The sequence below is a fragment of the Aptenodytes forsteri genome, unplaced genomic scaffold (genome assembly GCF_000699145.1).
Source record: "Aptenodytes forsteri isolate BGI_AS27 unplaced genomic scaffold, ASM69914v1 Scaffold137, whole genome shotgun sequence".
In the NCBI taxonomy this organism is placed as follows: domain Eukaryota; kingdom Metazoa; phylum Chordata; class Aves; order Sphenisciformes; family Spheniscidae; genus Aptenodytes; species Aptenodytes forsteri.
The window spans coordinates 5,680,174-5,697,181 of record NW_008796221.1 but is presented as its reverse complement, the minus strand read 5'-3'; the positions used below and the strand labels follow the sequence as shown (position 1 = coordinate 5,697,181).

General features: G+C 37.3%; 2 protein-coding genes across 2 annotated transcripts in view; one reads left to right on the top strand and one right to left on the bottom strand.

Moving 5' to 3' along the window:
- The window catches only part of LRRC17 (leucine rich repeat containing 17), a 19,509-nt gene extending 6,135 nt beyond the window's left edge, over window positions 1-13,374 (top strand). The window contains exons 2-4 of the mRNA XM_009289065.1: window positions 7,027-7,897; window positions 11,563-11,718; window positions 12,971-13,374. Of these exons, the coding sequence (XP_009287340.1) occupies window positions 7,141-7,897; window positions 11,563-11,718; window positions 12,971-13,374 (1,317 nt within the window). The 5' untranslated portion in view covers window positions 7,027-7,140. The remainder of the gene's footprint in view (window positions 1-7,026; window positions 7,898-11,562; window positions 11,719-12,970) is intronic.
- Window positions 1-17,008, bottom strand: part of FBXL13 (F-box and leucine rich repeat protein 13) — a 103,441-nt gene that overhangs the window by 50,982 nt on the left and 35,451 nt on the right. The window contains exon 11 of the mRNA XM_019474578.1: window positions 3,922-3,974. Within this exon, the coding sequence (XP_019330123.1) occupies window positions 3,922-3,974 (53 nt within the window). The remainder of the gene's footprint in view (window positions 1-3,921; window positions 3,975-17,008) is intronic.

Sequence of the window (17,008 nt, the reverse complement as noted above, 5' to 3'; positions counted from 1 at the left end):
GAGTACCCTGAGGATAACTGGTCTGCCTGTTAAAGACTGAGGCAAAGAAGGCATTAAGTACCTCAGCCTTTTCCTCATCCTCAGTGACAATGTTCCCCCCTGCATCCAATAAAGGATGGAGATTTTCCTTGGCTCTCTTCTTGTCATTAATATATTTGTAAAAACATTTTTTGTTGTCTCTAAGGACAGCGTCCATATTGTGTTCTAGCTGGGCTTTTGCCTTTCTCATTTCTTCTCTGCACGACCTAACAAGATCCCTGTACTCGTTACTGTACTGTACTCCCACTGAATATAATGGGAACGAATCTCCTAGTATGAAGAATGTTTCACAATAAATGTCAATATAATAGAAAGGCAAAAAGTCAGCACTCATACATGGAAATGCAATAGTTGACTGTGTATCTTTTGCCATGTTGTGGTCACCTTTTTACTATTTTAGTTATCAGGCAAAAGGACCATCAAGACAGCTGGAAATTCCATACCTATCAACTTTAATGAGGACAGTTTGTGCTTTTGAAATATATTCCTGCAACAAAGGATTTGAGAGAGGTGATATCAGTAAAAATAGGTATGTTGACGGAAGATAACCATAACCTGAAGAGAACTGAAGGCACAGGGAGTGGTGAGAAAGCATTGGCGGGATAGCATGGTGGGGAAAACTCTGAAACCTTCCATGTGAAAGCAGCACAACCAGGGGTCCATCTCAAGTGTCTGAATGCAAACACTTGTAGCATGGGAATCAACCAGTAGGGATCAAAGTCCACGCACAGATGCAGAGCTATGATTTCATTGGGATTCCAGAGATGCAGAGGGGTAGCACACACAACTGGAGGGCTGCAATGAATGGTTACAGAATATTTAGGCATGACAGCCCAGGAATGTGAGGACAGGTTGTACTCTATGCAAAGTTATGCCTAAATGCATGGAGTTTTGCATTGGAATGAGTGACAAGTCAGTTGAGAGCTTATTTGTAAGGATTAGAAGCTAGACCTATGAGGATTACATTGTGGTAGGTATCTGCTGCAGACTGCTTGATCAAGAAAAGAAGGTAGATGAAACCTTCTTTGGGCAGCTGAAGGAAGCCTTACAGTTGCCTATCCTGGTTTCTCATGAGAGACTTTAGAGTGTGTTGAAGACAATTTCTTGATCCAGGTGACTGACGAGTGGTCTAGGGAAGATGTTCTTCTGGACTTGTTTCACAAACAAGGCAAAACTGGTCAAGTATGTGAAGAACTAGAGTGGCTTTGATTACTGCAACCATGAAAATGAGGAGTTTAAAATCCTGAGAGAAGAAAATTGGGCAAATTGTAAAGAAACAGCCTGAATTTGAGAGGGGAATTCGGCTTGTTTAGGGATCTGCTTAACAGGATCTCATGGTAGACAGCCCCGGAGGGCAAAGGGCCCCAGGAGAGCTGGTTGATCTTCAAGGTCAAGGTACTCAGTGACTTTTTTGCCTCAGTTTTTACTGCTAAGGCTTGTCTTAAGGCTTCCCAGGTGCCTCCCAGGAGCCTACTAGCAGAGTGTGTGGGACGGAAACAATACCCATGGTAGAAGAAGATAATGTCAGGGAGCACCTGAGGAAATGGCACGAGACAGGATGCATCCAAGAGTACTAAGAACGCTGGCTCCTGTCACTGAGAGGCCTCACTCATTTTTGAAAGGTCATGGCAATCAGAGGAGATTCCTGACAACTGGAAGATAGGAAATGTCACGTCCATTTTCAGGAAATGGAAGAAGGAGGATCCAAGAAACTACAGGCCAGTCAGCCTCACCTGAGTCCCTAGGAAGGTTATATAGCAAATCCTCCTTGAAGCCCTGTCCAAGCACATGAAGGATGAAAAAGTGATAGCGAACAGCCAGTGTGGATTTACCAAGGGCAAAACATTCCTCACTAAGGCAATAGTTTTCTATGATGAAATTACTGGATCTATGGATAAGGGGAGAAAAGTGGCTGTTGTGTATCCAGCAAGGCCTTCAACACAGGCCACAGTATCCTTTATAGCCAAATTGGTAAAATAAAGGGTGGATAAGTGGACTTCAAGGTGAGTGAAAATTTGTCCGGACTGCCAGGCCAAAGGGTTGTCACCAATGGTGCTATGTCCCATTGGTGGCTTGTGGCAACTGGTATCCTGCAAGGGTCAATATGGGGGCCAGTACTGTTAAATGTCTTTATAAATGGTTTGGATGATAAGGACAGAGTACATTCTCAGCAAATTCACAAATTATTCCAAACTGGGGGGAGTGTCAATACACTGGAGGCTAGAACTGCTATTCAGAGAGATTTAGTCTGGAAAAATGGGCTGACAGAAACCTCACGAAGTTCAGCAAAGGCAAATGGAAAGTCCTGCATCTGGGATGGAATAACTCCATGCATCAGTACAGTCTAGACACTCGACAGAAAGCAGCTATCAAACACACTGACCTGAGAGTCCTGGTCAATGACAATTTCAATGTATGTCAACAGCGTGCCCTTCTGAGAAAGGTGGCCAACTGCATACTAGGCTGTATTGGTAAGAGTGTAATCAGCAAGTCCCTGTTATTCTATGAACCAGGCCCTGGCATCACCTAGGAATGTGCTTGCTGGTACGTACCAAATGTGTATTAGTAAGCATGCCTACAACCAAACAGAACGGACAGTTATGAAACAATGTTTGAGTGGCCCTCTTTAACTTATTGCCTTCATGCAGGAACCTACAATCAACACGATCCTTGAGAAGCATACAACCTCCAAATATTAAGCTGTAATTATAATATCATATAGCAAGTATTATGTTATGTAGCAAGATGATTCTACAGTGTTACTCAAAGAACTTCATAATATAATATACCTTTATCCCTTCCATGTAGCTGGTATAGCAAAGAAAATTATATAATCTGTGAAAATGGTGAGAACAAGATATTTGGCAATAAAGCTAACATCAACATAGAACAGAGATGAAGATATAGAACAGAGATGAAGACATATGTAAAGCAGAACCAGAGAAGAGTACTATAGATTAGAACCTCATGATTCTTCTGCAGCTCTTGCCTCTCTAACTTGACCATCATATGCCATTTTTGTATGAAGTTCATAAGCTGTAGTTTATCCGTGGTAATTTTTAAAACCTTGTGTGTAAACATTAGCATGTTTCTGGGCTAGACTCTTGGACATACACTTCACTCCAAAGACAACTAAACTATACCAAATTATTTGTTTATATACTTAACACTATAAATAGCCTATAACTGGATGTATACATTATACGAATCTATTAAGAACCATAATTTCTAAAAAAAATTATTGATTTTATTTTTAGATTGTTTTTATTATTAGAAAAATTTGCACATATCAGTGTCATTTCTAAGAAATTATCAATTAAAGCAGAGTCAAACATTGCTTTTCCATCAGAGAACAGCAAGGAAAAAACATTAAAGAGAATTAATGGAAGCAAGATAAAACTGAAAATGTTAAAGGAAAAAGAATGGACAAATATATAATGGTGGTTACATACTTAGACACCTCTCAAATAAAGGCTCTCACAAATATCTGAAATTTAGTGAGACATTTTTAGAGCCCAAGTATACTACTGAATGAAGGAATAAAGGAACTTGGAAAACAATATAAGATTAAAATGTGTGGTTGTTGACAACTCCAAACTTAAAATAACAAAAAAACCTCCCCCCAGACTGGTGAAGTTTTGAAGCCTGTTTATTAAAATTAATTGAGACTGAATATATCATTTTGCCCTGGCACTGTAGAAAACAAATGAGAACTTCACTGAGTATCTCTGAATCCTACTAATCTCCATTTTCAAAGTACTTAAGAACACAAGTCTCTACTTTTTATCAGGAAGATTTGTGTACCCAAATAACCACAGCACTTCAAAAAATCTTCCTTCTCGGTATAAATTAGAGTTTTTGGAAAAAGTCTATAGTACTTACATCTAATCCCTGGCATTCAGAGAGATTTAAGTCTTGCAAATTCTTACATTCACCTAAAAATAATTAAAAAAAAAAGTCATATTAAAGGTGAACAGTTCAAATTCTCAGTGTACAACACAAATATAAGCATTCCTATTACAGATTCAATCCATCTAGGCCAATATCCTCCCTGAAACCATGGCCACAGCAGATTAGTGAGAAGAAAGCACAAAAACCCAAAAGTAGAATACAAAGTTGGAGTAAGCTGTCCTGAGGAAATGTCTCCTCTTATACTCCATCAACTAATGGCTGGCTTAGGAACCAAGCTGTTTTCAGTCTTATGTTACCAAAGGACCAGAAAGCTACCCAATTAAGCAATTTGGTGTCAGGAAATGCCAGAATTAAGTTTTCCACATAGGTTTATTATTCCCTCCCATTATGACATCAGTATCTAATTATATACATAAACAATTTTTTCCCTCTGAAAGCAGAGATACAGCAATCAGACCAATTGTAGGAAAAGCCCTGCTTATCTTCTGCAGGTATGGAATTTCAGAGAATTTAGCTGCCTGAGACACTCTTCTGTGTGCATATAATGTACTATTTTTAGAAACTCCTATTTTACAGAGGTTGTTGCAATTCTAACAAAATAATGAAAGATACATGTCTGACACTAGAAACAACAGTCACACGTCCCTTCAGCCACTCTTCTGCCAAATTTTAAGTCTATCCTCCAAGGTAAAGATGCAAAACCTCCTATTAAACATAATAATACTTTTTGCCTTAATCTAGTCTTCAAAAATAACTGATCCGTCTAAACTGAAATGAAAAAAATAGGCCTGATACAGATATCTAATATGGAAAATGCAGTATCAAAGGTTTTTAGAGTTAAAAGAAATATATTAAAAAAAATCTTCAAAAACACATTTTCACATGGTAAGCCAAATACATGTTTTCAATTGCAATCAAGTATTAGTACAACAATAGACCTGTATATTCTTTTCTGTGGGGACTGCGACTTCACTGATATCCTGTAATACTGTCTAACTCAGTGCCTTTTTGAAGAGTAGGACAATACTGAGAGGGATTGCACAACTCAAAAGAACCTAAACAATTAAAATCATCCTTAAGGCTGCTAAGCCACAGAAATTACATACCTCTTATATGTTTTTTGCCCTAGCACTAAATGAGACACAGTTATAATTTTACATGTGAACCTGTACCTGCTACTGAAAGCAGCTGCTCATTTTGGTATTATAGCTGAGTATAATTTAGTTAGCAGACAGAATGTAATACTAGTAAAAAATTCCAGTTCAGACACAGGAGATGGAAAGGAAGAGGAAAGAATACTTCCATAATTATTTATTACCTTTCCTCCCCCAAGTCCTTCTTTTTCTATTTCCGAGCTCTCCTGGATAGAATGCGCTATCACACTACCAGAACAGTGAACAGTTCAAAACAACTCAGAGGTTCCCAGTTATGATTCAAGTTATTAAAACACGTGATCAATTTACACTGACTAGCATACAGTTGCCAAAAAGTAACAAGTAAAATTTCATTTTTCATGTGAGGGATAAAGTCATCAATGCAAACACTCATTCACACCATGAACTAACAGAATCTGAATGCAGATAGACAACTGGCAACTACAGAAACAAAATGGAGAAACCAATCAATGGGTTTTCATAGGTAATATTAACAACTGGCCACATGGATTAGAGGGTTGTAGTAGCATGAATAGACAGGACTGCTCCATCTGTCTAATGAGTAAGAACTGCACAAATACTGAGAATGCCTTATAGTTGAGATGTGGTTTAAACTGATCTACCAATTTGTTTAAAAGTGAAGAATTTCTTTGCTTTCAAAAGAATTTTACCTGGTATTAGATGATTTATTGCGCCACCTTTCCTCCAGATAAAAACAAGTTTTTGGAGCCCAAAACAATGGTGTGTTAGAAACAGACATCTGTGCAATGATCTGCACTCAAAATTGGGATTCAACACCTTCCCAGGTGCTAAGGTCAAGAAGGACTGAGCAGAACGCAAAGATGTCCACAGTCATAGAGAAAAAGTAACTAAGTAGTTAAGCCAAACAGTGAAGAATTAAAAAGAAGTTTCAGAAGGAATGATACTGACTAGCAAAACTAGGAAATTTGTGAGATGGAAAAACGTTAGAAAATACAAAAGCCTGAGGGGTTAAAATGTTTCTAAGGAAATGCAACCTTGTTGCCAATCTTCACTGAAATGAGGGAAAAGGGCAGTGCACAGGAGTACCATGGGAAATTCAGGAGCGAACATGGGCCAAAAACCTACTAAAAATACCGAGGCGATTTTGGACATGGTTGCAGGCAGCAGTCCTTGTCTCCCCCTAATAATAATTCCTAATAATTGTGTTTGGCTTTCTTGGAAAGGCAAAAGCTCCTGGCTTACCCCTCTGTACTCTCCCTCCTCAGGTGGTCAGACCTGGAAGTGGTTTGAAGCAGGCCATGGCCAGGACCTGCAGGTTCTCTTTGCATTCTGCCTTATGCTCAAATGACACATAGCTTCATAGGCTCTTGCAAAAGATTATTTTTGTGTCCTTCTCAGAGCAGCGCAGCCAACTTTGTCTACCTGACATGGGCCATGAGAGACACCTGGTAGCAGCAGGGCTAATTATGATAAATTGGGGCTCAACCTGAAAACAAGTCCACACTTGAGCACAGTCTAAAGCTGGGGGTTTGATAGGCACTGGATGACTTTCCTTGGTCTGGCTCTGTATGTGTTCCAGTGGGTCAACACCCAGAAAGCTGGAAAATATCAGCTTCAAGCTCCTCTTTCAAGCTGATCTTCCAAGATGAACTTAAATACAAAGAAGATGCTGTTTTCCTGAATACATGAGAACCTTCTAACAAAGATCAGTTAGAAATTGGTCCATATAGTTTCCCATGTTTAATCGAAATGAATGACAGTAGACCAGAGACAGTAAAAACAACAAAAAAAGAGATAGGACATTAAATCTTCAAAGTATTTGTGAAGCTCCAAGTAGTGTGATGATTGAGTACTTGACTGAATGTTGTGTATTATTCACAAGCCTCCATGAAAATGCCTGTTTCATCTGTTCTAATGTTTTACTTTTCTTCCGACACAGGGATCCCACATACCCCAGCTGTGCCTCCTCAGATCTGTACAACACTAAGAATATCCAAAAATTTCAACTGTTCCAGCTGTCACAGAAAATAACTGGGACCAGCTGAATGTCAGGATGCAAGTAGCTACTATTATACTACTACTTCTTCTTTGTAAAGCATCTGACTGTAGGAAGACAAGGAATAGAAGTTTGAGAAACAATGAAAGGGAAAACATCTTAAGGAAAGCATCTAGCACTGTTAAGCGCAATGCCCGAGGCCTACCATGTGATATATACACTTATCTTCATGAGAAATACCTAGATTGTCAGGAAAGAAAATTGATTTTTGTGGCACCTGATTGGCCTGAGGATTTAAAACACATGCTGCTAGCAAGAAACAGGATTCGTAAATTGAAGAATAATATGTTTTCCAAGTACAAAGTACTGAAAAGTCTGGATTTACAACAGAATGATATATCAAAAATTGAGAGCGAGGCTTTTTTAGGTTTGAATAAGCTTACCACACTCTTACTTCAGCATAACCAAATTAAGAGTTTATCCGAGGAGGTTTTTATTTATACAGCCAGTCTAAACTACCTACGTCTTTATGATAATCCCTGGCATTGCAACTGTGAACTAGAAACCCTTGTTACATTACTTCAGGTTCCAACAAACAGGAATTTGGGAAATTATGCCAGGTGTGTGCACCCAATAGAACTGAAAAATCAGAAGCTAAAGCAGATAAAAGCTGAAGAGCTATGTAGTGAAGAGGACAGGCAGGACCCCCAAAACATAAAACGGGAGAAGCCTGAAGCTGTCAAACCAGAATTTGATTCCTCTTCATGCCACATGTATGTGTTTCCTGTACCAACTCTGAATTGCAAAAGAAAAGGTTTGTATCTGTCCATATAACTGAATGAATTATTTTAATATTCTAGCTCCCTTACTACATTCACATTTTACAGTAAATTGGTATCATACCAGTACTTGCTTTACTTACTTTAACTAATATTGTTAATTGTTTTTCTCTCGTAACTACAAGCAACAAGGAAAAATTCTTTCTGCATTTTACCTCTGCTCTGAAGCCCCAATTCCACAGATATTCTTTAGTGCCCTAGTATAAGATATCCAACGACAATCAACAGGAATAAAATTAAGCACATGCTTAAGTTACTGAAGGACCAGCACCTCACTAGTCCGATTTTACAACTATAAACATACTAATCAGTCAAATTACAGCTGTGCTGAAATTGTTGTACTGATAGAGAAAGGCACAGAGTGTCTTTTCTTCTTTCCAGTGTACAAACACAAAGATAGCAACAACTTTGACAAAAGCGAGCTGTGAAACAGGACTGGAGCAGCCAGCTGTGCTTACAATGCCCAAAGGAACCTGATTGCAAAGGAGAGCCATTGCATCCTCACATTTCCTGTGCAAGATTTCTTCTGCTCAGGGAAGAAATTGTATGCTTTTGTTCATAAAGAAATACATCCTCTGTCTTCTTCCTCCCAGCACCCAGCAAACATTTCAAAGTTGAAGGGCCTTCAAGAAGTGTTTTTTAGACACTTGGATCCATTCCATTCCTAAATCCTTCTCAGGCTCCTAAAAGCCACAGTTAAGCCTTAAGGGTAAAACAGCTGGGACATATATCAACACAAAAGTACACATTTATTTGTGCTTTATATTTCCCATATTTTATCCCATGATGAAACAAAGCAAACAACAAAACAAATGAGAAGAGAGTCGTTCTTTAACATTACAAATCTGAAATAAAAAGCATTACTAGAAGTAGCCAAAATTGGGAGGATTTTTTCCCAACTTTTGCGAAGCATAGCCTGCAATACCAGATCACTGCAGTATGTTTTGCCCACTTGTATCTTGCAACGTGTTTGCTAAACTTCTATTTGCTTTAACAGTGACTTAAATTTATGTAACAACTCTGTGTGCCTTTATTCTTGGACCTTAATGCCAGAGCCAAGCTCGGAAGTCAGTATAAGAAGACAATACCTAAATATAAAGAATTAACGATTTCAGTATTTGATTACATGGTTTATCTACTATGTATGTCATAAAAAATGGTCCATGTTTTTACTTTTTTCCACCCTGTTAAATGCCTTTCTTCTTCCTATGGCTCACTTTTCTCTTTTTCTGTTTTACCATGCAGCTACTACATCTTTTTTATTAATGATTTATGCTTTTTTACTGGCTTACATTTATTAATTTCTTAATCTTCACCTACCTTACCTTTCCTTGTAGATAGGATCTTAATTATTAGATTACAGATTATGATCTTAATTATCCTTCATAGGATCTTAATTATATCATTATTACCTTATGTCTCCAGCAAACTGTGCTACTGAACAAAACCCAGGCATATATTATAAATCTTAATATAAGAAAAGACTGACCTTCCAGCTCTCCCCATTTAGTGGTATCAAAAAGATGAGCTGAATACATGAATACATGAATATACTCAAAAACTTTTGGCAAGAAAAATATTACTTTTTTCTCCAAGTTCACAGAAACATTCAATGTGGTCTGCTCTCCATGGGAGTTTCACAGGCTTTTACGGTATTTAAAAAAATGGTTTACTGTCTTTAGTGCTAATAAGGAAGGAATAAAGTTACTTCAACCTCTACATGAGTGTACCAGAGCATACAGGGACTCCCTCCTTCAGGTCAAGAACTAAGTATATGACTCCAGGACTTCCTGAATGTCTAGCATGGACACACTGAGTACGTCCAATATTTTTTAGGAAGTATCAGATCTACTGTGCATATGCTTGACAGCTGGATGCAGATATCCCATGGACATTTGGGATTTCTGAACATATGGTAATCTTTGATGAAAGCATTGTACTTACTGTCTTTGCATATGATTACTGTGCAGCAGATGCACAATTTCATTGGAATTTTCATCAGAAATAGGAGTATAATGCACCCAAAATCCTGGGAAAATACAAAAATTTCTCTAAATCCACATGGATAAGATTTCAGAGTAGGAAAAAAGGTGCATCAGTTGCCAAACCAGTAAGATGACATGAAAAGCTGCAATCCGTTATTCCTTTACAATGGAGGGGATAGAGTGACGAGCAGTATACCAGTACTATGTATCCCTAAGGAGATATGACAACAGGTCAGCAGCTTTCAGTTAATGTCAGAAAGCTCATGAAAGAAACATCTTAAAAATACATACAACCATGTGTATGTTCTCCTTTTTGAAGAACTTCTTATTTATATCTCATCAGACCAGTGATACACCAGATCTTTCAGTACTTCAGAATGAAAAGTATCCTATGTCCTTGACTCTGTTTTACCAAAAAAAGCAACAGAAGTTGGATGCAAAAGTAACTTCTGTTTGCTTTTCTGCACAAGAATTTGTATTTGCAAGAGTAGTTGAAAAAATCTGCTTTCTAGTGCTGCCAAACTCTCCAAGTCTCTAAATTCAAGAATTATTTGCATTCGTTTGGTGATAAATAGGCCCTGAAACTTTGACATCTGCACAAGCAGGAAGCACTCCCAACCAGAGCACACTGGAGTAGTTGTAATATTTTTGTATTTATAATACCAAAGCTCTGCTCAAAATCAGATATCTGCTATGTTGCTTTAGTCTCGAGAATACCTGATGCATTAGACATCTTCAGAACTTCAGAAGTACACTGACAACACAAATTTCAGCACAGACCCAGAAACTACTTGCTTTCATTCAAAGATGGTCAAATAGGAGATACTGCTCATTTTCTTGTAATAACAGCCCAGGATCAGAACACTCATTGAGTAAACATAATCCTGGAGATAAGGTTTATTAACATTATCCTGAGAGGATTCAAACCACAGTTTGCACTTCTCAAGAATGTGCCCTTACTACTGGACTAGAAGCTATTCTTTCTATAACTCTTTTGCAAGGAACACTGTAAGGATGCATACACAGATGAGTGAGAGGTGCTTGGCTACTTTGGTAATGCCAATGATACAAGTAGGATAGAGAAGTAGATAGACAGAATGCCACTATGCTGCCTGGACATACAAAAACTGTAAGTATCGTAACAAATATAAAGACTTAAATATTACTAAAACACTACATAAGCGTAACTACAGAACTACAATTATAACTATATATATTACTATAAATACTATAACAACTAGCATTTTTATCACATACCCGTGAACATTTTTAATATAGTTTTTTTTTCTTTTCTTTAAATTATCAAGCCCTTCACACATACTTTTTATTAGTATAGTATCTTCACTACCTACCCTATCCCTATGCGAATGAATAGTACAGTTCTAATAAAATAAAAATATAAAACACAGAAAGAAGCTTTACTATAAGCACTAATGAAGAGGGCTATTTTCACATGAAATGTAAAGATACAAGTGAACAAAGCAATGAAATTCAGAAGTTGAAAAAACATGTTGACACTAGCGGTGGGGATAAAAGGGAAACAAAACAAGAAACAATGCTAGACTGACAAAACTCTGTGTGGTACGCAACTGTGATACCTAAGCAGTAAGAATAATCTAAAGCTGACACAAGTTACGTCTTTTTCATTTTTTAAGATTTAAAGAAAGTTCCAGGTAACATACCTCCAGATATAGTTAAACTTGATTTGTCCAACAACAAAATTAGACAACTACGAGCCAAAGAGTTCGAAGATGCCAGTGAACTGAAGATATTAAACCTAAACAGTAATGGAATAGCTTACATTGATCCTGGTAAGAATAATTTTAAATATTCATTAAAAAGTGATTTGTGTTTTATTGATTATAAACTTTGATAATGTCTCTATCAGATATGTGGGGAAAAAAGGATTTAAAAATCTAGAAGTTGGTGTAAATTTTAGCTTTTGTACCACTCAATTCATAGAGTAAAGGTTTGCACTGAAATGTATTCCTCATAGAAGTCAATGAAGAGAGACTGATTTCAGCTGCCCTTTCTTAATACTAAACCAACCAAGTGCAAAAATTTAATTCTGCAGACTGAAGGCTAATCATTTCCCAAAATGCTAAATAGCTGAATGATTTTTTAAATATCTTTGCCAAATCTAAGAAAACTTGTCATATAATGAGGCTGCTTTTAAGTTATATTGGACAATAAAGTAATAGACAAACCAAAAGGATTTAAACTCTTTTGGATTAAAAATCACTACATATAATTGCTCTTAAGTTATATATTATTAGAACTCAAGTGGCCTTGCTTATCGCCTATGTGTATTTGGTTTTTAATTACGAAAGCAGACACAAGGAGGGACAGATAGAAAGTATGAAGCAAGAAGACCCTTCTCTAGTAGCATTTTGGAAGTTAAACAGCAGTAGAAAGTGGTAATATCAGTAAAATGGTACTTATGCGGTTTAACATTACACATAGTTGATTTATTTAAATTAAGACTTCTGCCATTAAAAAATTAAGACTTCTGCCATTAAATGAAACAGCATACTTGCAAAAAGTATGAACTGCTCTCTGAAATGTGACTCAGGAGCATTACTATGAAGCTCCATGTTTATTATCTTCCATATCTTAAAATATTAATTTAAAGGTTCCATACACACACACACAAATACATACATACATACAAAACCTACCGGCCCTGCACATTGTCTAATACATAATCAATTTCCATATTTCTACTTGTGTATCACGGCAATAGCAGTAGACTTCTAGGAGCTAATCAAGCATTCATTCACCTTCGTTGTCCCTATTCTACACTCATGCATGCTCATTAAGTGTTTTATAACTTTACCAGCAGTACAACTCCCCTAATGTTGATATATTTATGCCAATATGTCACTTCTCAGGGCACAAGCCATATTTTAAAGTTCAGTGTTTGAAAAGTCTTTTTTGTAGCCTTTAGCAAAAAAAAAAATTAATAAATGCATAATTATGAAAATGTTTTTCCTGTTACAGATATGCATGGGGTTTTTTAACTTACCTTTATAAGGTACCAATAACTATTTTTCTATTGACTAGCTGCTTTTTCAGGCCTCAATAACTTAGAGGAGCTGGATCTATCAAACAACAGCTTGCAGAATTTTGAATACGGAGTACTGGAAGACCTTTACTTTCTGAAAATACTGTGGCTGAGAGAGAATCCTTGGAGATGTGATTACAACATTCATTATCTTTTCTACTGGTTGAAGCATCACTACAATGTTCACTACAATGGCCTAGAATGCAAAATGCCTGAAGAATACAAAGGATGGTCTGTCGGAAAATATGTTCGAAGTTATTACGAGGAGTGCCCAAAAGACAAGCTGCCCATTTACCCAGAAACTTTTGATCTGGACAAAGATGATGAGGAATGGGAACGACACAAAGAACAATCAGTTCAAACAGTAAAGAAGCATGGTGTAATTGTCACTGTGATAGGCTAATAAGGGAATCCCTTTTTAGAAAAACATGCTGTTTACATTTTTTGTTAATTATACTGATTATTTGTAGGACTATCTGCCTACAAAGATTTCTGTTTATTGCAGTTAATAATTACAGAATGGCATTAGTTATACAGCATCCTTCATCAAGTAATTGATTCTGACAATTTGTTCTGGACATTCTTGTGAAATATTTCGGCAAATATTTGAAACTATACAGTAGAAATTGATAGACACAAATGTACGTAATATGGTGGGGAGGAGCTGCCTTATGTATGAACACAGCTTATGTGTTGACACAGAACTTGCTGCAGGATTGTGACCAAGACAATTTTTTCTTGAATGTATTGACAGTTCTTTGTATCTATCAGTTTCCTGAAATATTCCCAGAAAACATTTCTAAGAGTTTTGTATCAGCTTCCTGTTGTTTTATTGCATATGAAAAATCAAATTGGACACTAACCTTAAATACAGTTCTAGAAAAACAGGAATGGCAGTTGTTATACTGATTATGATTCAAACCCAGAAATTGGGTTCTACTTGCTGATTTACCAGTGTTCCTGCTCAGTCTTGAGGGAATAACTCAGGCTCTGCCTCTTCCGTACCTGAGCTGCCTGAAACCATGAGTAGCCAAAACATGGTTGGTTCCCAAGATCCAGCTCCACATGCTCATATTTGCCTTGTTTGGTTTTTGCAGTAGGCAGAGCTTAAGTTTTTCTAGGAAGCATTTTAGGTTGTCGTGTCAGTTTGACACAGATTACATGACATCACTTCTAGATGAAGAGGACCACGTGAAGGCTGCTGTGGTCTGCATCCAACACACCAGTGCCCATCCAAATTGAAGGTAAGTATGCTTTTGAGTGCTCACTAAGTGTGGGACATTCTCGAAGTCCGCCCTTCCCCCAGCTCATTTGTAAAATGCACATTATAGCACCTCCTTATCACACAACTGTCTATGTGAATATACATTCATTAAAAACTGTGATTATTCTAATGCTATGGTAACAGAGCCGTACAAATGCCCCAGCTTAGTAGACAATATCTCTAAAGATAAAATTCCTTGCTACATAATATACTGACTAAAAGTTCTTTTACAAAAAAAGATGTTTTTACTAAATGACTATTCTTAGCTTTTACATAATAGTTCTGGTTTTTTAATTTCAGCATCAGTTAATATTGAACTAGCAGAACTAGTGCCTCTTAAAGACAGATATTATAAACCCTTTTTTACACACAGAAAAGATAAGTAACTCCTCAAGCTCACATGGTGGACAAGTAGGAGATGCTGCGTTAAAACTTCAGTATTCCCAGCTCAAGACCTAGACCAATCTCCTGCTCTTAGATCAGTAAGAAATATGTAAGTGCAGGTTAGAGATTCAGGGCCAAAACTTTAAATATCTGTTGGCTATCATGGAAGAAGTTCTGGAACACTCCAGGAAGAAAATTTGCTCCTTTAAAGATCTGCACACAATCCACTTTGTGGATTCCTCTGGTGCTTTAGCCACAAGCCCAAAAGGTCACACATTTTGTTTTAGAAGTGCAACACAAAGCACTCAGCGCTTTTATGCTAACGTGAAATAAAAGAACAACATAAAGGAAAAACTCAGAAATTATGAAGGCTGGTAGGAATGCCAAAGAATCCTTAAGCAAACACATCCTACTATTAACTGCATTCCTTCATGTCCTCCATTACTCAGATTATGAATACATTTAATGGTGCTTTACTGATAAACTGAATTTAGCCATTTCTTCTGCAACATCTTTTTAAAACTTTGTAACAAATACAACAGTATCTGACTCATCACTGCTCCTGGGAATATCTTAAGCATTATCTTAATTATTCAAGGTTAATCCTGATAAGATGGAACACAGATGAAAATCCCATTTGGCCAGTAATATTGACTAAATGGGGCATTTTCTAGGAACTTAAAAGTGCTGAAAGAAAAAAAATCTGTCATAAGTAGTAGCCAGCATTAAGTGAAGTACTCCTCCGCTCAAATTCTGGAGGATTTCAGTACAGAATGGAACTACTGGGAATGATTGAAAAGGGCAGACATGGAACCACAGCAGAACATCTGTTATTGGCAGCACAGCCAATGGAGAAAAGCTGAGTAGGAAAAAATGAATTTATAAACCATGTTAGGTTAATTTCTGCAGTCAGTGTTAAGAAAAAAAACTAGCTTGAGGTAGGCTAAAGTCTGGGTAGAAAAGGCAATCCAGGAAAGGAATATAGGATAAAAGCTGGGTCTCTGATCTCTGTGGTCAGCAAAACGTTACCAGTTGGAAAAGCAGTGGAATAAGACTGTGGACCACAAGCAGTGGCCTAATTGTTGTAAATAACAAGTTCAAAGGCCCTGGCGATTCCTAAACAGATCACGAAATGTCCCTCTTAGGACCAAGGCTAAAACCTGGGGGTCGCAGTGATAAATAGGACAATTGTTCAGTAGAAGACAGAGTTAAGCAGGGGGTGTGTGATCATTCAGGGTTCTCACTGGCAGCAGAAAGTGTTGCATCTGCTGAAGGTTCAAGGGGGATGATGAGCTGAACATGCTGCCTATATCTAACAGCACAAGATGTTTGGTGACAGCTATTAAGTGTGAAATCTGTAAGTGAGGGACATATCAACAAGGACACTCTAGAGGAACATGGTTCAACAACTATCCTGCAAATAAAGGTTTCAGTGTGAACTTGTGAAATCGTGTTATCTCAGAAGCTCCATGAAAGAAACAGTTGTGCAGTAACACCAAAATAAAATTCAATACTTCGGAGCGGATCTGTCTAGACCTCTGAGAATCAACAAGTGAAAAGACTTCTGGCAGTCAAGAAGAAAAACTTTTCAGCAGAGAAGAACGGACTAAGTTTTGAATGCCGGAATTGTCCTTGCTACTATTTTCCTTAGATGGCCTCTGGAGCTTTCAAGGAGTAGCTAGAAGTTCTATTCTTTTAACTACAATGCACTATAATTTATTCCTTACTGTCTAACGTTATTGCATATTTCAGTTTTTGCAACGATACTAGAGAATTGTTATAAAATAGATACAGGAGTATTCAAGTGGCGGTTTAGTTCCTATAATTAAAAAAAGAGGTGTGTGTGGGGGAAGCCCTCCTTGAAAAACTAGCTGGAATCCATTAGGGTTTTCTACATGTTGGCATTTTCAGACACCCATACTGTGGATGTGGCAGAATAGACAGTAAATGCAATTGCAAATAATATAAGAACACAAGAATGGAAATACGAGATTGGGGCAAGGATTATATAGGCTAGTATGTTCTCCTGACAATGTCTAGTAGCAAATTCTTTGAGAAAAGACTGTATGAACAGGAAAAGCATATAGGAACTATGAAGATATAGTACAGAAAGAGGCAGCCCAAGGAAAAAGACAAAAATATATTTGAAAAACATACATATAGGGGAAACGACTAAGTGTTGATAAAAACTTCAGCATTACAGGATTAATTGCTATTTCTCTGAGCTTCTCCAAAATGTACTGTAAACTAAAGTACACCCTCCAAGAAACCCCCCAGCCACAAACCACAATTTTATATTGACATTTCTTTGTTTTTGTACTATTTAATCACAAAATTCCCAGAAGCACTTCCATGTCTAAAAGAAAATCATGGGCCTTCCTCTTCCTTT